This window comes from Acipenser ruthenus, chromosome 20, assembly GCF_902713425.1.
Source record: "Acipenser ruthenus chromosome 20, fAciRut3.2 maternal haplotype, whole genome shotgun sequence".
Lineage (NCBI taxonomy): Eukaryota > Metazoa > Chordata > Actinopteri > Acipenseriformes > Acipenseridae > Acipenser > Acipenser ruthenus.
Window position 1 is genome coordinate 20644485 of NC_081208.1, and position 24570 is coordinate 20669054.

General features: G+C 39.9%; 1 protein-coding gene across 1 annotated transcript in view; it reads left to right on the forward strand.

Annotated features, from left to right (window-relative positions):
- pepd (peptidase D) overlaps nucleotides 1-24570 on the forward strand; it is a 129099-nt gene that overhangs the window by 82585 nt on the left and 21944 nt on the right. The window contains exon 12 of the mRNA XM_034904669.2: nucleotides 17071-17219. Coding sequence (XP_034760560.2) covers nucleotides 17071-17219 — 149 coding nt within the window. The remainder of the gene's footprint in view (nucleotides 1-17070; nucleotides 17220-24570) is intronic.

Sequence of the window (24570 nt, forward strand, 5' to 3'; positions counted from 1 at the left end):
TGGAAATCACTTTTTTTGTATTCTTGTTGGAAATGCCTTTTTAAAATGTTGTTGCAAGACAAATATACTGTTGTGGTAGAGGTATCTTCCTTTTTATCAATGCCTTCTATATAACAATATACAAAAACGGTAAGAAAGGCAAGTGTGTGAGCCAATTAGAAATCTCAATTACATTCTGCAACCTGAACTTGCAAACCCCTTAAAGAAGTTTTAAATATATCCTTTTTTTTTTTTAATTGTATGCTGTCACAGGTGTAAAGGTTTTAAAACCATATCACTTGCAGTGTGATAAGTCACCTGCCTGAATGCAACTGGACCATTGGGGCGAAACTGAGCTGCAGCACAGGAAGTGATGTCATACTGGGAAGCGGCAGCAATTTAGATATATTTATTAATACCTCATTTTCAGACTTTTTTTTTTTTTTAGCCAGTGGAGGACCAGTCCATATGGGATACTGTCTGTAAATATTAGTGACTAGTATTCCTGATAGCCATGCACATTAAATATCACTCACAGCCTCTGAGACATCATCATCATATTTAATGTGACCACGTTCTGTTACTAATGAAATATTGATATTTTGCACTAGTGTAGAATGAAGTGCCTCATTGTTTGTAGGTTATGCTTTGGTTTACGTATTTCAGTTACCTGTCTATCAATCCCTTCTAGTATTTAAACTCAATGCAGGATTACTTCACTTGCATGGTGTCACCATCTAGTGGCCACTTTGTGGTACTGCTGATGAATTATTTACAGGACACATTTGGCTTGTGTTTTACATGCAAGTTCGATCCACTTTTATTGTGCCTGAAAAACACAAGCCAAGTTAGTAGAAACAATTGGGGCAACCTTGACCCCCACCGCTTTTACATTTGTGCCTATTTGCTTTGTGCTGTGCAAGGCTGCCCCAATGGTTTCTTGAAACTTCGCTGTGTTTTTGATATCTCCACTTTAAATGGCCGGGCACTTTTGATAACCTGGCATTTTTTCACATTTCCAATGTGTTTTTGTTTTAGATATCACTTCTTTTTACACTTATAACACACACACACACACACACACACATATTACGGGAATAGCAAAATTGTTCAGCCTATATTGAGGCAATGTATTGCCATTTGGATAGGGTAAATGTAAATAGTAGCCTAGTCTGTTGAAAGGGTTAAGATGTGAATCTGTGTAGTGTAGCGGTTATGTAGTTGGAGTGAAAGTATGACTGGTTAGGGTTCAAATCTTTTTATATATGTTTACTGGTCATTACAAGTTTATTTATTTTTCTTTTCAGTAAAACAACACGTAAATTAAAAACAAAAAAAAAATCTATTCTGCTCTAAATGTTTTCTTGTCCTTTTTGATGCTCAAGAAGTATTCACACCCTAGAGAATCATCAGCATTTAATGTCTCCTTAGTACTTGGCTGGGCCTTTTTGACAGCTTGTAAATGATGAGGCATGGAATGAACCAGCTTAAGCTAGTTGTCACTGGTGGGGATAGAATTTGCCAGACCTCTTGTACCTTGGTTATGAGTTCTTTGTTATAAAGATGGAAGTGGTGCAACTGTTGTTTGAGGCAACCCAATAAACCTTCCCATTGGAGCCACTGAACATGTTTATTTTAGTCTCATCAGACCTTGGAATTGAATCCTGGAAGACAGACCTTGTTTTTGTAGAGCTGGGCCCATGGGAGCGAGGGGAATACCTGTTGGTGAGAAATGGAGGAATCTTTCTTGTCCATCTGTCCTTCCATTCATATGTACGATACATATGTTATACATACTAATGTATATGCAGTGGATTCAAGTCATGGTTATCTACTGTCTTGATGTGAATTTTAATTGCAATCAATGCATCAATTTAATGTATGCACATACTTGATAGAGCTTTAATTTTGAGGCTAATGTGCTATGGCAATGTAGTAGATTTTATTTGATCTTGTGTTTGCAGTTTTCTACTTTAATGGTAATACAAAACATATACAGTCTTGGCAAGCGTAGCATTTGGGATCAAAACTAATTGGGTCAGCTTAAAAGGAGTCACCTCTGGCTGGAAGTTATGATTCTTAGTCATTATTTCCAGTTTTATTATTCAAATATAACTTCAGTCACAAGGTCACTGTCTCCAAGTGTCTTCAGTTATAGTTTGGAAGATTTTCGCACAGTTTCATGCATCCCTTTTAAGTTGAGCTGTGGCAGATGTCTTTTAATTTGTGAATGTAGTTCTGTCACAACAGATAACTGGCAACAGCACACAGCTCAGTCCTGACCATACCAGCCACTGGCAGTCAGTCCTTTGCCATATTATGTGATGTCCAAAGACGTTCTTCGCACATATACAAGTGGTGGGGAGTGAAAAGACTTTCTTCACATGGCATAGGACACGGATTATGAAATATTATAGTGCGTTTAAAAGTAAATGTGCAACAGTGCCCAGGACACAGACAGGGAGCAGGAAACAGTAAACCTGCTTGCCTAGTTGTAACGATAATGACTGTAGGAAGTTATAAACTAAGCTCACTAAAGAAAGCTGTGTTACTTGTGACCCCACGTTACGGTATAATTAACCCTTGTAATGGATACCTATCTAGTGGTGTTTTGTGGAAGAGCATGTTTTTCTTGATTTTTATCATCAGTTTTCTACTCTTTTCAGTAGAAATCTTTCTCTTGCAGTGGTTATATCTGCCTTATCCAGCTCATTTATTTTAATATTGTTTTGTTCATTGAAAACTTAAGCATGTTGAAACAAGAAGACTAGCATTAGACTGATGAACGAGTCTTGAATTGTTTATATACTTTTCCACCCACCTGGTGACAATTGATCTCCGGATTCTGGAGTCTTGCCTTTGACGTATCCTAGTCCTTGGAAGTGCATTGTTTTTTTTTTTTTTTTAACCGACTACATACTGATTTTAACCATACAGTACATCAAACTGTTTGAAAACTGCACATACTGTTCCACAGTGCAATTTGCATTTGACAAGCAAGGTTTTCAAACCAGCATCGGTAAGACATGACACCAAACAACCGACAGTGGTTTCCAAATTAAAATAAAACCACATCTTTTAAAATGCATTCCATAATGTTGACTAATTTTCTTTTTCTGTTATATAAGGTAAGCGCTTAAAAATTTTGTTTGTAACTAATGGATCTTAAAATTCAGATGATCATAGTTTTTATGGTTTGCACTGATTAAAACATGACAGATGTATGGGAGAATACATTGAGTTTTATGCATATGAATAGTTTAATATGCTTTGGTTTTTGTGGTTAAATGCCGACAAAAGCAAAATGACCAAACTTTATCCTGCATCTCAGATGAGACAAGCTTATCCTTTTTACATTTAGACCAAATGTTTGAATTCAAAATAAATGCAAAAAGCCTATTTTAATTGTTTTATGAAAGTATTAAATGAGTGTTAACCAAGGCTTTAAAATCAATTTTAGCACTAGTAACATTATCACTCTTTTTCTATGTTGGAAATCAAGTGGCATTTTTCTTTTCTTTCTTTCTTGATCTGCAGGAATACAATGCTATACATTAAATGTTACAACTGCTTCCTGTACCTAATCACTTTCTGTGCTGTAGGAAATCCTGAGGTTTAGCTGTAATCAGACCAGGTGATATACAACACCATGATTAGGAAGCTGCCATTTTGATCACAATTAGAAGGAGCAGTGATAAGATGGCTTGTGTTGATATTGTAATAGTAAGGTTTTCAAAAGGGGAAATAAGAAGGATTTCTTTAAGAAGACCTTTAGGAGATGTTTTTATCTTTTTATTTTATTTTTGTAACAAGTTGTTCAGTATGCCAACAATGCCCCTGGTACTTAGTAGACTCGATAGCAACAACATGGTTTGGTAACCTATTCTATACACTCGCCACTTTTTATACAGTGTGTTCTACCCTTTGACCTCAGTGTCTCCTCCCACTTTCCAGCTGTGTCCTCTGGTCCTGATCTGTGGTTAACTTTGTCAATTCCTTGGAGGAACTGATAAAGTCTCCCTGTCTGAGGAGTTTCCATAAACTACAAATATGAAGTCTGTATCCCAGATGGTTTCAGATACTAACGCATAGCACCCCCTTTCCTATACCAATCCTGACTTGCTTACTTTTGGTCTCACGCTCTCATGGAGACACTTTGGCCAAACCATGAAAATGGATCTAGCTACCCTATCATTTTGCATTCCTAGTAAATTGATAATATGTGGGGTTATACGCCCCTTGTGAGGCAGATTGGTATTTAAAACACATTTGCACATGCAGGATTTATCTACAGTATTTAAGGCTACTGAGATACTTAGTGAGCAAGATACCCATTCACTGTATTGCTCATTACAATTCAATAAATTAGAAGAACACATGATTATCTTTTCAGGGATACCAGTTGGTTACCCAAGTTGGTTATGTCTTCATAGCGTGGATGTAGGGTTTAACAGCTTGAATAAATGCATACAACACAAATATGGAGCAATTTCTATTTTGATTTGAATTACCACATCATTGATGTTGAATCCAAATAAAAAATGTGCTTTATATTGCATATATTGCATGATGTACATTTTCCTAAAACCCTTTTTTTCCTAGATAAAGTTGGTATGTGTACATTTAAAATTATCATAATAAATGTGTTCCTGGTTTAAAGGTTGCATTTGGAAACTTGAGTCAACAATAACTGCAAACTCTATTCAGTTTTGTTTTGTAAACACAGAGCGCGCAAAATAACATCCTGGGGAGCTTGCCGTGATAGATTTATTATCGCAAACATCTTCGTTGACTTATCTAATTGGCTGTGGTGCTTTCAGTATATTATCTTTTAATGTGAGCCACTTCATGGCTTGGATCGGAGCATCTGGTCTGGTGATTGCAGCATTGTTCTGACTGTGAACTGCAGTGCATACTGGTCTGTTTTCTGGCCACATGGGGGCGTTATTGCGTCAAAAAGCAACCACAGAAACACAAACAAGAGCCATTACAACCGAGACCTCCTGCAGCCTGGCTGCTGGCTACATACCTATCTGGATGGAATAAAGCAATATGCTTTTGGACAAAGCTTTAGAGACGGTGTCGATTTCAGCAGTACAACAATATTAAATATGTCAGTATCACTTTATTCTTAAAGTGAGGATGGAAAAGTTGAAGTAATTACTTCTATGTAAACTCGCCTTTCTCCTGTACTGTGCTGAGACTCACAGTAGCCACGACATATTGAGAGTGTCAATAATCTGTAACAAAAGGTTTTTTTTTTTTTTGCTGAACTCTATGTGGTGCAAGCAAAATGTTTATGACTGCTTAGGAAGTAGAGAGAAGTACATGAATAAATATTGCTGTTCTGTCTAATTTTTCATGTGTTGTTAATAATAGTTAAACTATTTCATATTATATGACAGCACAGCGGGTGAGGGGTGGTGACACAGTGATGTCAAAATAAAACTTTGTGAATCGCTTGCTTGTTCAACACCACCAACTTAAAAAAAGACAACTAGTAATACCTGTATTTGTTGTGCTCTGAGTAGGGGGGTCTTCCAAATGATTGATCACATGCTGTGACAGGCCAGAAGAACCCCCCCCCCCATTCTACATTCTCCCAACCAGTTCTTCAGGTAATTGTGGATTTGAATTTTCTTTCTTTTTTTTTTTTTCTTCAGTTATGATGACCACTCATCTAGTTTCAGTGTTGAGTTGTAGCTACAGAATAGGTCAAATAAGTGATAACCGAGGCTTTAAATTACATTTTCAAACCTCTTATTTGCATTACCAACCTTTATCAGAAGTGCTATAATGTAATACAAGTACAACTGCTACTTCCTGTTCCAAAGGGCAGCTTTATGGCCTGGCCTGTCGCCAATTAACCTTTACAGTCTGGTGGACGATTAGAGCGAGTCTGATATAGGAAGTGATATTCTGATCAGTTTAAACTCATTAAAGATACTGCATGTCTTCATATCCCTAATTTATCCCCTGCAGGGGATAAAATCCCTGGCAAAGGGGATATAGTGGGGTCGGTCATACAGATGCATATGATAAACTTTATGTTTTTCCATATGTATGGAAAGCCTCTTATCCAGTTGTGATTTATCATACTGTGACAGGATGGCTGGGTGGACAGAGACTCGGAGACAGTAAAACTGCAGTTTAAGCACTGCTGCACATTTTTAATAAACACAAAATAAAAAGGTTTAACAAAACAAGTCACGAACACAATAAACAGAAACAAAATAACCAGCTCAAGGGCCAAAACAAAAGGTTTAAACAAAATACAAAAACCATTCGCCTTCACTATCTTAAGAAAACAAATGTGGTCTCCCCTCTCCCAGGCAATTTCCTCTCATGGAGCTGTGTAGCTCCCTTATATACCATGTGGCCAGGGTTGATTGACAATTAATCATTCAATCAACACCCCATTTTCACATGTATCTGGCAGGGGTAGCAATTAACCCTATCCCTGCCAACCACCACCACAAATACACCCAAAACAACCAGGGCTGGAATCTTAACTTCCAGCCCTGCCATATCCAACAAAAACTTTTTCATATAATATTTACACATATACATTTATTTACCCGTGCAGAGCTTCTGCCCTGCCACACATACATTATTGAGAATATTATATTCTGTGGATAAATGGAGGTGTCTGTTTGTATGTCACACTTACAGTTCTTGAGAACACAAGTAGTTATCCCTTAAAGGCCCAAGCTATTTTTGGCTGTTTTAACTATAAAGGTTTGTAGCAGGGCAGGACCCTGCCTGTAAATATTGTTGATGTGTGGTGATTTGGTGGTGGTTGGCAGGGATGGGGTTAATTTCCTATCCCTGCCAAAATACATGTGAGAATGTGGCTGGAGCTAATTGAATAATTGATAATTAGGCTCCAGCCACATGCTATAAAAAAAGGGGAAAATCCTTTGTTTGGGAGAGGTGTTTTGGGTGAGTGTTTGTTTGGTCTCTGTGTATATTTTTGGAAAAAAAAAGAAGTGTAGTGAAGGCTAATGCCCAGCCTACCTTTTTTGTATTTTGTTTAAACCTTTTGTTTTGGCCCTTGCGCCAGTTATTTTGTGATTGTTTTACTGTGAAAGTTCTGTTTTGTTTAACTGTTTTATTTTTGCTCGGTGAGCAGTGTTTTGTGCAACTTTTTGATTTCTTTTTGTTTATTAAACTGCGCAGAAGTGCGTTAACTGCAGTTCCTTGTCTCTGAGTCTCTCTGCCTGCCGAATACCATCTGGGCCCACGACGCTACCCTGTCACATATGGTGTCAGAGTGGGATAGCGCCCCCTAGAGACTCGGAGCGGGACTGTAGTTTTAAAAAAAAAAAAAAAAAAAAAAATGGGAAAGAAGCAGCGGCAGAAGCAGCAGCACGGGGCTGGTCGCAAGCCCCACAGCGCATCTGGCAAGGTGGACGTCTGCATGACCTGCTTGAGGGGGGAGGAGTGGTGTTTTGAAGTTGGCGAGGTTGGGCACGTGTCGCCCGACTACTACCACTCCCCACCTCAGGAAGAAGAGGTGGAACCAGAGCCACAGCCACAGGAGGAGGATGGCTGGGAAGCCCTCCTCCACAGCATGGGCGTACAATATTGTTGCTGCATCTGTGGGGAGTGGGGCCATTTCCCAGCTAACTGCCCCCTCCCACCAGAAGAATGCCTGCTGCCTCTGCATCCACCACTGCCACCAGCAGAGGGAGAGAGCCCGCTGGTCCCGCCTCCGCCAGCAGAGGGAGGATGCCTGCTGGTCCCACTGCTGCAGCCAGAAGGGGAGGAGCCCCTGCCACCTTCGCAGCCAGAAGGGGAGGAAGCCCTGCCGCCTTCGCAGCCAGAAGGGGAGGAAGCCCTGCCGCCTTCGCAGCCAGAAGAGGAGGAGCCCCTGCCGCCTTCGCAGCCAGAAGGGGAGGAAGCCCTGCCGCCTTCGCAGCCTGAAGGGGAGGAAGCCCTGCCGCCTTCGCAGCCGGAAGGGGAGGAAGCCCTGCCGCCTTCGCAGCCTGAAGGGGAGGAAGCTCTGCCGCCTGAAGGGGAGGAGCCCCTGCCGCCTTCGCAGCCAGAAGGGGAGGAGCCCCTGCCGCCTTCGCAGCCAGAAGGGGAGGAGCCCCTGCCGCCTTCGCAGCCAGAAGGGGAGGAGCCCCTGCCGCCTTCGCAGCCAGAAGGGGAGGAGCCCCTGCCGCCTTCGCAGCCAGAAGGGGAGGAGCCCCTGCCGCCTTCGCAGCCAGAAGGGGAGGAGCCGCCTGTGCAGCCAGAAGGGGAGGAGCCGCCTGTGCAGCCAGAAGGGGAGGAGCCGCCTGTGCAGCCAGAAGGGGAGGAGCCGCCTTTGCCGCCAGAAGGGGAGGAGCCCCTGCCGCCTTGGCCGCTAAAAGAGGAGGAGCCCCTGCCGCCTTGGCTGTCAGGAGGAGAGGAGCAGGAGCTACCTCTACCTCCACCACCACCACCATTGGGAGAAGTGGAGCTCCTGCTGTCGCCTTCATGGCCAGGGGCTCCCCTCCCACCGTCGCCCTTGCCTGGGGAGGGCTGTTCTGCATCGCCTGGGGCTGCCTTTTGTTTCCCACAGGATACAGGGGACGAGGGAGAAGTGGAGCTCCTGCGGCCGCCTTCATGGCCAGGGGCTCCCCTCCCGCCGCCGCCTCCCGAGGGTCCGCTGCCGCCGCCTCCCGAGGGTCCGCTGCTGTCGCCTCCCGAGGGTCCGCTGCCGCCGCCTCCCGAGGGTCCGCTGCCGCCGCTGTTGCCTCCCGAGGGTCCGCTGCCACCGTTGCCTGTGGTCACTACAGGCTTAGCTTTGCTTGGGGTCGCTGCCAGCCCTTCATGGCAGCAGGGAATACTGTGGCCGGAACCGCACAAAGAGGAGCTACCGGCTACGAAGAAGGGGGGGGAGGTGAGGAGACCACCTCCACCACAGCCCCGACCACCACCCCTGTGCCATAGCCCGGCGCCTGGGGGTTGGTTCCCTCAACCTGGGCTCCCAGACACCCAGGCTGCATGTCTGGACCTCTGGTCGCTGGGCCTGACTCCCAGGTCGCAGCACCACCAGGCACAGGAGGTCGCCTGGTCTCCTGCTCCTCTCCCCCTGGTTGCCCAGACGTCGCTCCACAGTCGCCTGGGCTCACACCTCTGCCTGGGGCTGCAGCCGACTGCTCGCCTGCCTGCGCTCCTGACGCCCCATCCACTACGCCTGGGTCCCCTGTCGCCGGGTCTCGGTCCCGCCAGGAAGGCGCCGGACTATGGACTAACCCTCCCTCAAGGATGGGAGAGGAAAGACAATAGGGGACTTGAGGGAGGGTGGATGGCTTTCAAAGGGGGGGGGGAGGTGGCCGTGGGGCCATGTGTGCTGCGCACAAGGGGGGGGAAATGTAGCAGGGCAGGGCCCTGCCTGTAAATATTGTTGATGTGTGGTGATTTGGTGGTGGTTGGCAGGGATGGGGTTAATTTCCTATGCCTGCCAAAATACATGTGAGAATGTGGCTGGAGCTAATTGAATCATTGATAATTAGGCTCCAGCCACATGCTATAAAAAAAGGGGAAAATCCTTTGTTTGGGAGAGGTGTTTTGGGTGAGTGTTTGTTTGGTCTCTGTGTATATTTTTGGAAAAAAAAAGAAGTGTAGTGAAGGCTAATGCCCAGCCTACCTTTTTTGTATTTTGTTTAAACCTTTTGTTTTGGCCCTTGCGCCAGTTATTTTGTGATTGTTTTACTGTGAAAGTTCTGTTTTGTTTAACTGTTTTATTTTTGCTCGGTGAGCAGTGTTTTGTGCAACTTTTTGATTTCTTTTTGTTTATTAAACTGCGCAGAAGTGCGTTAACTGCAGTTCCTTGTCTCTGAGTCTCTCTGCCTGCCGAATACCATCTGGGCCCACGACGCTACCCTGTCACAAGGTTACAAGTACATGTCATACTGAAATGAATGTGCACACACTAAGCTTCCATAAAAAAAAGTAAAATAGACTGAGACTCTTGCTTTGTTTAGTACAGTTAAAAAAACAAAAAAACACAGAAAAAGACACTTTTTAGAAAAAAAACATTATTGTTTATAAATTTTCTTTTAGCATGGCCAGCTCAGTGTGCAGTGAAACTTCAATGTGTAGGGAACATGGAAAACATGTTTTGAACAAATTGGATAATAAATAAAGGAATTATGGCTATATTTAAAAAGGGACGACAAAAAACTGAACTGAAAAATGTGCAAAAGAAAAAAAAAAACATGCATTCAAATTGTTCGTCCCAGGGACCCTGATCGTGTGGTGCAAGATAGAGCTATTTACTGTGGCTTAAAGCCCTGCGCAGTGGCAACCATGGCAACCTAACCCTAACAGATTACATGTCTCGTGCATCTGATCCACAAACACAAAAAACAAATATATATTTATTGCAAACACTCTCATTCATGGCTCTCTCCTGACATAGTCCAATGCTGGAAATACACGAATAGGACCTCGTTTTTAAGCTCTGGCTGCTCTGTCGAACAGTGCTCTTCCAGCAAGGCTGTCTCTTACAGTGCCTGAGTAAAAAGATTTAAAGGGCCAGGTCGCCGGCGGGATTTTTAACATTAGGCGGACCCTAAAGAGTTATTCCATACTGTAAATCATTTTTATATACTTTACCAAGATACTAACATTTGCTTACCTAAAGACATCTAGGTCTAAAATACCCCTTATCCAATTTGAATTAAACAATTCATTGCCATTTCCTGTGCTACACTGTTCTGTAAATACTGTTGGCATACGTTATAGTCATCAACTTGTTCGTCATACTTATAGCTCTGATTCTGAAATATATGTGAGCTCCCCACTGTCTTGTCTAATCAGTGCTTTTCCATTTATGATTTAAGTTTATGAATGCCACAAATATAGCCTACTGCAATATAAAACACGTACCTAAATGTAGGATGTGTGTACACACCAAAGATAACTAATTACAAAGGAATGCTTACTTTTGTTCAAATAGCATAACTCTTACCAGCTGTGTAGTTTAAAGTGTGCCCTAAAGATCATCTGAGGTTTGAGCTAATGGAGGACCGTGATCCCTTCTGACCCTGAGTCATGTTAACCTTTGCGATACTGAGGGTTACTGGCACTGTGTAAATGCACAGTAAGGAATACGTCTGAGTGACCTTTCACCTACTTTGGTCATCGGCTGTGTTTGTTCTGTGTACATATGCACACACGGACTAGCTGATAAATACAGTTTAATCTTTAATACTAGATACATTAAGGGTGTCTGCTAATAAATAATAGTAATAATAATAATAATAATAATAATAATAATAATAATTAAATTAACCTTAGGAGTCCCTTTTTATAAAGGAATACATTCCTTTCCAGATGACAGCAATTGCAGTACTGCGTGTTAAATTGCAGCATGGTACCTGTTAATAAAGATGGCATGTAATTAAGTTACTGAAAAGTGGAAACAAATATTATAAAAAAGGCTTGCCAAGGTTACTTTATTGCTATGTAAATGCTTTGATATAGGTAAGAAAACAAATTATAAGATAAAACATTTTAAGGACCAGAGACAAAAATGATGCTCGTTAATTTAGTTCTAATGAAATGACAATAGGGCGCTTCAAGCGATAGTGTGCCTCAATCCTAACCTGAACCTCCCAGCCTGCCATTCCGTATGGCAAGCCAAATTATCATTTAGAGATATCTTAAAATGCAATTTAAGATATCTTAAAATCTTAAAGATATTTGTAAAACATTTTAAGATATCTCAAATTGAATTATAGATATCTTTGAATTAAATAATATGTTGGTATCTGTAAACCAGGTGGATTTTGCTGGCACAGATTGGTTTAAAGATAGCTGTAAATCAATTTGAAATATCTGTTTCATTTTTAGATATCTGAAAATTAATTAGAGATACCTTCTTTATCCATCTATTTTAAGATATCTGGAAAACAAGTCAATATATTTCTATTTTTTATATCTTAAAATGATTTGGAGCTTTAAATATTTAGAGATAGCTAAAAATGAATGTGAGATATCTCTAAATGCTCATTTGGCTTGCATGATTCAGTCCTGGGAATCTCTCTCAAGTCTTTCTTTATAAAAAAAAAAATCTTGGTATCCCTGAATAAAATATTGGTCATTCTTCAAATATATGCAAATGATTTTAACGAGCAGTGGTACTCCAAAATGTTATCCATTTTCTAGTAATGATGAACGGCCGCTTGTTTACTAAATATCTCTGTATCCCTGAATAGATGGGCCTAATTTATAGGAAAAACAATGTAACTAACTAGTTTCCCCACATGTGCAGTAACACCCCAAATGTTGACCATTTACTAACGAATGCTGAACATATTTGTCCTTCAGTTTACCCCCAGAAAAGGTGTTTCTGCAAAGACTACATTAAATGTAGTACCAGTCTTGTTAATTGTCAATGCAGAATCCATAATTACACACTGTGCAATTCTGCAATACTTGTTACTTAATACTTGAATGATAGACAGAGCAGTGCAGTGATGAACTTTGGTCTAAATTCCCTTTTAATGTACATATACAAGTCTGTTATATTGATCATTGAAGGTATTCATAAACTATTTTTAGCAGCAAACCTAAAAGGTTTGTTCACATGATTCAAACACAGTACAAGATATTGACATCAGCCATATGCCTTGCTGGTTGTAGACTTTGCCCTGATTTTATTTACCTAGTAACTTTACATTGTGATGTCAACCCTGCTGCTCCAAGGCCCCACTGAATAAGGGATGCACTCACTGACCCCTTTGGAAGCTAGACATGTGCAAAATGCATTGCGATATTGCCAACCAGCATTTTTTTGTTGTACAAAAGAAAAAAGATAGGACGCAATGTACGTTCTGTTAGCTTACAAAATACAGACGTGCTCAAATTTGTTGGTACCCCCCCACAAAAAACGAAGAATGCACAATTTTCTCTGAAATAACTTGAAACTGACAAAAGTAATTGCCATCCACCATTGTTTATTCCATATTTAATAGAAATCAGACTTTGCTTTTGATTTTTTGTTCAACATAATATTGTAAATAATAAAACAAATGAAAATGGCATGGACAAAAATGATGGGACCGCTAACCTAATATTTTGTTGCACAACCTTTAGAGACAATCACTGCAATCAAACGTTTTCTGTAGCTCTCAATGAGACTTCTGCACCTGTTAACAGGTAGTTTAGCCCACTCTTCATGAGCAAACTGCTCCAGCTGTCTCAGGTTTGATGGGTGCCTTCTCCAGACTGCAAGTTTCAGCTCTTTCCATAGATGTTCGATAGGATTCAGATCAGGACTCATAAAAGGCCACTTCAGAATAGTCCAATGTTTTGTTCTTATCCATTCTTGGGTGCTTTTAGCTGTGTGTTTTGGGTCATTATCCTGTTGGAGGACCCATGACCTGCGACTGAGACAGAGCTTTCTGACACTGGGCAGTATGTTTCGCTCCTGATAGTCTTGAGATTTCATTGTGCTCTGCACAGATTCAAGGCACCCTGTGCCAGGCGCAGCAAAGCAGCCCCAAAACATAACCGAGCCTCCTCCATGTTTCACTGTAGGTATGGTGTTCTTTTCTTTGAAAGCTTCATTTTTTCGTCTGTGAACATAGAGCTGATGTGACTTGCCAAAAAGCTCCAGTTTGTGACTCATCTGTCCAAAGGACGTTCTCCCAGAAGGATTGTGGCTTGTCAATATGCATTTTAGCAAATTCCAGTCTGGCTTTTTTATGTTTTTCTTTCAAAAGTGGAGTCCTCCTGGGTCTTCTTCCATGGAGCCCACTTTCGCTCAAAAAGCGACGGATGGTGAGATCAGAAACTAACATACCTTCACCTTGGAGTTCAGCTTGTATCTCTTTGGCAGTTATCCTTGGTTCTTTTTCTACCATTCGCACTATCCTTCTGTTCACTCTGGGGTCGATTTTCCTCTTGCGGCCGCGCCCAGGGAGGTTGGCTACAGTTCCATGGACCTTAAACTTCTTAATAATATTTGCAACTGTTGTCACAGGAACATCAAGCTGCTTGGAGATGGTCTTGTAGCCTTTACCTTTACCATGCTTGTCTATTATTTTCTTTCTGATCTCCTCAGACAACTCTCTCCTTTGCTTTCTCTGGTCCATGTTCAGTGTGGTGCACACAATGATACCAAACAGCACAGTGACTACTTTTCTCCATTTAAATAGGCTGAATGACTGATTACAAGATTGGAGACATGTGTGATACTAATTAAAGAAACTAATTAGTTTGAAATATCACTATAATCCAATTATTTATGATCTTTTCTAAGGGGTACCAACAAATGTGTCCAGGCCATTTTAGAATATCTTTGTAGAATAAGCAATAATTCATCTCTTTTCACAGCTTCTTTGCTTTATTCTATGACATACCAAAGGCATGCAAGTATACATGATAAAATAGCTTTTAATTTCATCACTTTTCAGGAGGAATTAAGCATTATTTCAATGAGCTGTAAGGGTACCAACAAATTTGAGTACGTCTGTATATAGCAAGTTATCGGATTTCATAATGTCTGTACTCAGTGTTGGAATAAGATACAATTGTCACAGAAGGATAATTAAAATAAAAGAATGGTGGCTATCTTGATCAAATACAACATGGCAATGAACAGAATACCAGTATTCCTATTTGAAATATCTAGGGCTGTGACCGAAGATTCGAAAGGTTTGTTCGCTAGCCAGGGATTCGAAGATTGTTTTAAACCTTCAAAGGTTCGTCAGACGGGTTCACGCACTGTTATTTATTTTTTTTTCCTGTTAACAGAAACTGTTTGACAATGTGTGAATGGTTGGAAAGGCTCAGTTATGTGTAAATAAACATTGTGTATTTTTATTTGTATTTAAATTATAAAAACATGATTACTGTTCTATATAACTTATTTTTAAAATACATGTGTGTTTTATTCCATTTATATGGATTACCTGTAAAATAATAGGATTTTCAATCAAATATAAACAAGTAGCTATGGTGACGTCACCAATAAATTATGCAAATGAGTACCGTTGAAGGTTCGAACCTTCCTTCGGTAATGTGTTCGGAACCTTGGAAGGTCAAAATGTACCCTTCGTTGCAGCCCTATCTCCTGATCACATGGTTAAGGGAAATACAGTACAATATTGGGCTTTTTGTGCCTACTGTAGGTTACCAAACATCTAATAGTTCATGTGTGTCTCTTGGAAATTTATGTCTGACAAATATTGTTCTGATTTTAATCGGGCCTGTCCAATCGATAGCTCTGGAGTCATATATGGCTCACTGAGCTCCCCAATATGACTCTTTCTGGTTTAGAAGTGGAGTGTCCCATTCAAGGCTCTTAATGGGTTTGAGAAGGTCATTCGGTAGTCTTTGGTAGAAGCAAGTACAATCAAAATGCAAATCAACTGATGCTGTGTTCAAACATGACACATATTTTAATGAGAGCTAACATGCTGAATTGTCCAGAAAAGGTTGGTGAGCTCTGATGGAGGTATTTAGATCCACCCCTGCTGAATGGACCCCATTACTGCAGCCTCTAGAAGGCTGGCGGAAACGTGTAGTGTAATGCTTTCTGTCTGTCTGTCACAATAGGTCGTGGAGGCCATTGTCACACAGGCTTGAAAGGTGATGCGCAGGGCTGATGAGAAACCTTTGACAATTCAGTACGAGGCCAATCCTCAGATTTCAGTCTTTTATGATAGTAGCAAAACAGATGCTCCAATATGGTTACAAGCTTGGTTCCTATGACAGACATTAAATACCTCGCTCTTTGCCTTTTGCAAAGTAGAACTGAAAATCTGATTTAGATACAATTTTGAACTTGGTTCCTATTGATTTTAAATAGTTCCTTTGCACACAATGAAGGTACTACAGTAGCATTGTCTGTGTAAGGTAATATCTGAAAGTACCAGAATATTGTCTCCAGACAAATAAAGCAGTTAATGCAACTTTATTGTATTGTAGTTGTCACTAGGAGTGTTAGATTCCATGTATTTCCTCACTGTTAAAACATTAAGATTAAACACATATAAAATAAGTGACTACAATAATAATATGTATAGGACTATATGTGTACAGTAAATAAATATTGGGTATTAAATAACCACTGTATAGTTACTACTGTATAAGGCCAACATCTGTTTTACTTGCATAATTCTGATAATGTTTAGACACAATTTGAAATATATATATTGTTTGCATAATGTTTAAACTGTTAGCAGACAAGTATCTTCATATTACATGTTACAGAAATATTATTCTATTATTTTACCATGCTTAATGGTATTAGGGCTCTGGTCCAAAAAAGTATTTTGGCCATGGGCACATTTGTTTTTCTCATAAGGTTGATGAGGGCATGATCATTTCTCTCACTTGACATTTAAATACAGTACTTTATTCCAAAATGCAAAATATGATGATGAAAAAATGCATGCTTATCAAATGGCATGATTAAGAGCACAGGGTAGTACATTGTAATAATTGTAGTTCCTCTGATACTACTGTATTACTGCTACACCATTGCAGATTATGTCAGATGCCGTTATGGGCACAGCACTGGTCTTGTGGGCACAAATTTGCCCTGGGGGGACAGCTTTGAGCACCACTATATTAAGGTCTGTGGGACCTGACATATTGTATGACTTTTTCTGTTTTTTTCAGTTCCTAATGGAATGATAAAAACAATATTTTATCCATTGCTATCTTATAGACTGCTGAGTATCTTTCAGCCAATCAGAACGCATGTTTCGCCAATTCATGACATCAGCCATACCATATTGGGTTTTTAGTGTACTTTAGTCTCAATACCGGTGCTGTTGATGTCACCTGCTTTAAAAAATCATACCTGACACACCTCTCAGAAAAATGGTGACATCACAAACAGGCAACTACCTTAGACATAGTATTCTCTGGAGCCACCTTTTCCCTCTATTCATTGAAAATCACTTTGGACTCATTTTATTACAAGTTTGTGGGCCCCTAAAAGATAAACTACATAGCCAACTGCTAACATATCCTTGACAGACCATTGGCATTTTTTATTTGTGTATATAATTTATTGAACAAGAATAGCAAACGACAGTTAACTAGCCTAGGTAAACTTTGCCAAATGTATAACTAACAAAGTGTTGTTTTTATTTGTAGCCTCTTTGATATGGGCGGAGAGTATTACTGCTATTCATCCGACATTACCTGCTCCTTCCCTGCTAATGGCAAGTTCACTGCTGACCAGCGGGCCATCTATGACGCTGTGCTGAAATCATCCCGCGCAGTCATGGCTGCAGTCAAACCAGGTAACAAGCCTTTTCCTTTTTTACATTGAATAGGCAAGCCAAAGAACGTAAAGCCTTCATAAGAATAAGTGATTGTTTAATAAATGCACTTCTAATGATAACTCACCGATTCTGGCATACAGTAAAAGCATGCTAAAACAAATATGCTCGGAGGTAGTTGTGTGCACATGTATTCGAACACCCCATTGTTTTTGTAGTTTTGATTGGTTGTGCATATGAAATAAAACCACTGTAACTGAAAATCTTGGAAAATTGTCAAAATAGGCAAATTAGTGTCTAATTTAATGGATGACTAATAGGCCACACATGCAATTCATTTAAAATAGCTAGAGAAACGAAACACAAAGCCACAAATGGTAAAATGCATGAGACTTTTTAGAAGTTGTTTAAGATGCATAATTAAAGCATTAAGTGGTTTAACATTTTCACACAAGTGCCTATTGTTTCTATATCACTGATTTAAAGACCAAAAAATGAAATTATAATGAATGAATCCATAAATTACAAAATTCATTTTGAATGCAAAAGCAGTATTGACCCTGTTTGGTGTGTACACTACAGTAACAGCTGTGAATGATTATTTTGGGTTGAAAGGTCAATTGTGGGATAAAGTCATTGAATTTTGGTATTTGCTATTCAGTATTCATATAGATAAGCTTTTATCTAAGTTATACTATGGGCTGGGGGTTATGCACCGTACAGGAAAATGAACTGAATGACCTTAGCCATGCCGAAAATGATTCTTTCAAGCCCATCTATTTCCATTTAAAACACTTACTGTTGCTTTGACTGTTGCCATCTTGAGTTGCTCCAAAGTTTTGAAGAAGCAGGACGATCTTTTGTTTTTTTCGTTGCATGTTGTATTAAAACATCACGGACTATCCTTAACCAGCATGGTGTTGTGTCACTGGTTTGATTGTAATGATTTTGGTCGGCTTACTTTTGTTCTACCCTCCCAGTTGGTTTCTGATAACCTGAAATTCCTTAAATTTCTCAGCTATGTCACAGCATCAGTTCACTTGATTTCCTGATGCAATTGTACTTGCCAGTGTGTAATGAAGTTCATCACTTTTGTTTTTTATTGAAAGATTGGCAGTGTTCTGGGGGGACAGTTTCCTCTCCAAGAATCTTGTATAATCTGACATACAGACGTGCTCAAATTTGTTGGTACCCTTACAGCTCATTGAAATAATGCTTCATTCCTCCTGAAAAGTGATGAAATTAAAAGCTATTTTATCATGTATACTTGCATGCCTTTGGTATGTCATAGAATAAAGCAAAGAAGCTGTGAAAAGAGATGAATTATTGCTTATTCTACAAAGATATTCTAAAATGGCCTGGACACATTTGTTGGTACCCCTTAGAAAAGATAATAAATAATTGGATTATAGTGATATTTCAAACTAATTAGTTTCTTTGATTAGTATCACACATGTCTCCAATCTTGTAATCAGTCATTCAGCCTATTTAAATGGAGAAAAGTAGTCACTGTGCTGTTTGCTATCATTGTGTGCACCACACTGAACATGGACCAGAGAAAGCAAAGGAGAGAGTTGTCTGAGGAGATCAGAAAGAAAATAATAGACAAGCATGGTAAAGGTAAAGGCTACAAGACCATCTCCAAGCAGCTTGATGTTCCTGTGACAACAGTTGCAAATATTATTAAGAAGTTTAAGGTCCATGGAACTGTAGCCAACCTCCCTGGGCGCGGCCGCAAGAGGAAAATCGACCCCAGATTGAACAGAAGGATAGTGCGAATGGTAGAAAAAGAACCAAGGATAACTGCCAAAGAGATACAAGCTGAACTCCAAGGTGAAGGTACGTCAGTTTCTGATCGCACCATCCGTCGCTTTTTGAGCGAAAGTGGGCTCCATGGAAGAAGACCCAGGAGGACTCCACTTTTGAAAGAAAAACATAAAAAAACCAGACTGGAATTTGCTAAAATGCATATTGACAATCCTTCTGGGAGAATGTCCTTTGGACAGATGAGTCAAAACTGGAGCTTTTTGGCAAGTCACATCAGCTCTATGTTCACAGACGAAAAAATGAAGCTTTCAAAGAAAAGAACACCATACCTACAGTGAAACATGGAGGAGGCTCGGTTATGTTTTGGGGCTGCTTTGCTGCGCCTGGCACAGGGTGCCTTGAATCTGTGCAGGGCACAATGAAATCTCAAGACTATCAAGGCATTCTGGAGCGAAACGTACTGCCCAGTGTCAGAAAGCTCTGTCTCAGTCGCAGGTCATGGGTCCTCCAACAGGATAATGACCCAAAACACACAGCTAAAAGCACCCGAGAATGGATAAGAACAAAACATTGGACTATTCTGAAGTGGCCTTCTATGAGTCCTGATCTGAATCCTATCGAACATCTATGGAAAGAGCTGAAACTTGCAGTCTGGAGAAGGCACCCATCAAACCTGAGGCAGCTGGAGCAGTTTGCTCAGGAAGAGTGGGCCAAACTACCTGTTGACAGGTGCAGAAGTCTCATTGAGAGCTACAGAAAACATTTGAGTGCAGTGATTGCCTCTAAAGGTTGTGCAACAAAATATTAGGTTAGCGGTCCCATCATTTTTGTCCATGCCATTTTCATTTGTTTTATTATTTACAGTATTATGTTGGATAAAAAATCAAAAGCAAAGTCTGATTTCTATTAAATATGGAATAAACAATGGTGGATGCCAATTACTTTTGTCAGTTTCAAGTTATTTCAGAGTAAATTGTGCATTCTTCGTTTTTTGTGGAGGGGTACCAACAAATTTGAGCACGACTGTATGCAGTCCTGATCTAGTATGCGCTAGCTTTCATTGCTTTTACCCCCAAGTGGAATAATATAATGATAAAATGAAAAATAATTGCGTTGCCAAAGTACAAGGGAATTTTGCCTACAACCCTTACAAAGGTTTCTAATTGTAAAAGCATAGCAAAGTGTAATAAAGCACAGTGAAAGCATATGTAAGCATTGTTAAGACTAGCACAGTATGGTAAAGCATATTGATAAACAAGGCAAACCAGGGTAAACTATGATAAATACATAGCATAACCATGGGAAAAACTGCATAAATGCTGTGCATAAATACCACGGCAAACTTTGATAAGGGATGTGATGTCTAATACTTTTTATTAGACATCACATTACTTCTGCTTTATTGCAGAAATTAACATGTCTATTGGCACATTCTTTTTTTCCACCATGTGTATCAAATCCAATGTAGGCCCACCTGTGCAATTTTAAACAATATTGCACAGGATTCAATATGGAAAAAATAAGAATGTGGTTAAATTCTGCAAATATAAAAGTACATTTCTGCAAATATACCCTATGGTGCGTCCATTGAACATCCAACAATTTCCACAGTAAATATTTAATTTTGTCCTTATAGATTCTTCTTCATTGCATTACCACATTTGTTGCTCAACGTAAGGAAATTTAACAATCTGTAACAAGATTGACTTCAAATTTAAATATGGTGTCAAACATTCATGGGGGTCCATTGTGCAGAGTGTTAAACTCTTGGAAGAGCCTTGCCTATTGCCTTCTCCTCTGTAACAGTGTCTTCCCTCTGGCTTCTGTAACTCCCCCCAACCTGCCTTGAACACTCAGCTGCTGCTGGGCCTCCCCACCCTGACAATAGCTACATGCTGAGATAGAAAAAGCACTTTGGCCAAAAATTCAGACAGTGCTTTTGCCTCAGAGCGAAACAAGCCAGGAGAAACTAGCTCTATACTTTTCCATTAGCTCAATCAATAAACAATGTCTTTCACTTCCCGAGCTACAAAGAGCATGACATTTATAACACCCTGCTGCTGCGTCACATTAGCTCTGGCGCTCCCGTGAGTTAGGGAGGCAAAAGCGACAGGGAATGTTTCTCCTCATGGTGCTACAGCGAACCCTGCTGTCCAGGCACCTAGAGAGCTCAGACGGACACCTGCAGGGCTGGCCTTTGTCCTCCAGAGGTCAGGAGCTCGCTGACATCCGCTCTCGAGTTATTGGGTGTAAAAGAGGAAGCTGGCTCGGTCGTGGGATCGGAGGACGCACACTGAGCCATCAGTTCTCCTGAGCTGTGTATGGAATTGCAGCGGGGAGGTGAAAAAAACATTTGACATTCCAAACTGGGGAGAAAATTGGAGGCAAAATAATTTGGCACATTAAATTATAATAATAATAATAATACAAATAAATGCATTTTTTGGAGAAGGTAAACAATGTGGTCTGTCAACAAGCGCTTCATGCCTGACACAGTGGAGAGCACAGAATAAAAAACAATAAGAGAATACACTGAACAGACACCAAGGAGTTATACTGAGCGTTAAACTGACCGTGATTGCTGAACTTTGAGCAGATCAAGTTTCTCAAAGTTTTCCATGCAAAAGTTAATGTGTGTGCTCCCAGCAGAATATCCTACAGTAAAAGAGGTTTTAATAATGCGTTTCGGTACAAGTCAGAGGGGAAGTGATAATTGAATCGCAAAATGTTTTTGGCATCTTAAGCAGGGATCTGATTTTGAGGTTTTATTTCTTACTTTATTGGCGTTAAACATTTTATTTTTATTTTAAAAAGTGTATTTAATCAGGCTTGTGGTGGCCATGGAAGATATCTGGTCTCATTAATGCGCCTAAAACTACAGTATATTTGCGCTCAATTGTGATTTGGTGGATGGGTTCTTTATTGTATTTCCTTTACTCATAAATAACATTTATTTAAATGTTGCATGTCCCTTAGACTGGGATATTTCATTTAAGTGAATGAGGCATTTTAAACATAGTGGAAAGCCTAAACCAAAGTAAACCTCTACCTTCGTTATAGCCTCAGTACTTTTAAGTGTTTTTAGGGTTTTCCTGGTCCACTTTAGAGAAAATTAATTTAATTTAGTTTGCACAAAAAATAAGTCAGAGAGCACAAGAAACTGGGTGTGAGTGATTGCACAGTGTGTCTTGTTTTTGATTTGTTTTAAATAGAAAAAACAGACAAAGCCAGAAAGGTGTTTTTTTTATTTTGTGTGTGTGCCCTTTATGAGCCTGTTGGAATGACTGCAGTGCATTCCTAGTTGCTCTGTTCCACCAGCGTTAATGCTATGTGGATGACAGGGAGTGCTGCACTGCATTCAGTATCTTCCTCCTTCTAATGCAGGGTTTGAATCAGAATGAACATGCAAGTATTTTGCATGTAAACAGTAAAATTGTTTATTTTTCGGGTTTTCTAAAGCCACGTTTATCTGTCACTGCGATTGACTTGAAAGTGATTTGAAATCAGACTTGTTCATTTCCATCAGCAGCAGATTAATATAAAATCGTTTTCAGTTGGGATTCTATCAGCCCCAGCTGGCAGAACTTGATCCCCAACTCGCGCTGATGATGGAAGTTATCCAATACGAAGGACACAATAGGTGGGTGTTTTAGTTGACTTTTAGAAGAAAAATACATAGGCTGAAAATGAAGGCTGTGAGTATATTATACTGTCAGGGAATTGGTGGAACTTTATGAATTTGATTTATGAATAGCAATAATTGAGCTAGTTTCAGTCCCAGTTAAATTTTCTGTTAAAATAACACTGAAATTTGGCCTTCTTTCACTGTACCTCTCACTATCCCCATCTCTCCAATTATGCTTCACCAGTTTTTCAGTAACATTTTATGTTCCCTGTAATTTTCTGGCTTTCTTGACAAAAGTAATGTTTTCTCCTGGCTTTTCTTTCATGGGATATTAAACTCCTTGTCTTTTCCACTTCTATTGTATTGTTTTCCCTTTGTTATACTTATAATCCCTCATAAGGGATCCCTGGTGAATTGTGGAGAAGAAATATGGGCATTACTGCCTGATTAGGTGAACAGCTTCCATGCAAGAAATTACTCTCTACCGAGCATCAAAAGAAACTTATCACTATTATAACACATTTATTTTTGAAAAAAATAAGGTATATAAATGATGGACATTGACAAAATGTTTTTGGTTTCTTTTTAATCACTCGATCATTCATCCTTGACCATGACACGCTTGAGTGACTATGACTAAAGCATATGCACTTAATCACCTAATTAGTGAGACAGTTGATTGGACACTGGATATGGAGTGATTTCAGCTGTTGAATTGCAAGCTTGAATAAAAACAAAGAAAATCACAGAAAAAAAACAATATGCCACGTCTGTCAAGAGAGCAGCATCTTCGTGCAGTCGGCATGTTGGAGGCTGGACTAGGGCAGCGTACTGTGGCTCGCCATCTTGGATGCTCACAGCCAGCAATTTCAAACCTGGCGAGACGGTATAACCAGACACACTCTGTCAATGACAGGCCACGAACTGGGAGACCAAGAGTCACAACACCTCCCCAAGATCGACAGATCATTTTGCAGCATCTTCGTGATGTCAATTGTTAATCAGCACAATAAGAAGTCACTGCACCTGCTCTAAAACAGAGTTTGTCATTTTTCGATCACATCTAGTGAATTTTATCCAAATATAAGTGATACATTTCTTTTGATGCTCAAATATAAGTGATACGTTTCTTTTGATGCTCAGTATACATTTCAATATACTTCAATGAGACCTATTTTTTTCACAATCCTGGTAACTAATAGGCTAGCTATTTGAGTTGCCACACAGTACTTCAGGAACATTCCTTATGGCTCCCGCATCACTGGTAAAAACAAATATCACTTCCTGCACAGTTGGATACTCTCATCTAAAACCTATTGTAATCTGGCTTTATTTTATCAATGGCAGTTTACAAGATTGTAAGCAGTATAAATACACAGGCTTAGCAGCATTTGTAATCTCTCCAAAATGTAACAGATGATAGAACTAAAATATCTTAAGCTTTCTGAAACATGGTGGTTCAGATATGAAAGCACATTCCATGGAGATCGTTTAAGAGACGTGTAATACTGTGGAAAGATAGTCAATTGACATAATAGGTCAGAGTGATCTACTTTTACATTATACTTAATATAATAATAAGAGCTATGAAAGGCGCTATATGTCTGTGTTCAAATTTCGGCTTGAGTTTGGTGTTCTCAACTTAACCCCCTGTAGGCAATAGTGAGCCACATCACAAAAACACCACCCAGTTGACAGTCTTTGCTTGAGAGAGGCCCAGTATGAAATTCCAATTTAAAAACAAATGGACTAGACCACTGCCCTCCACAGTCTTAGTCAGTATTGTAGCCTGACAGATTCAGCACCCAGGTGGCACATTAGTACGATGAATGATGGACTACGTATAGACATTGCAAAAGAGATCCCCAAATCTGAAACAACCTTACAATTAAAAATATAACTCTTAAGCAATTCAGATGAAGCTTGCTAGAAAAGCCATTGGACTTTATTCCAGAAATCTGCGTTTGCCTTATTCTAGTA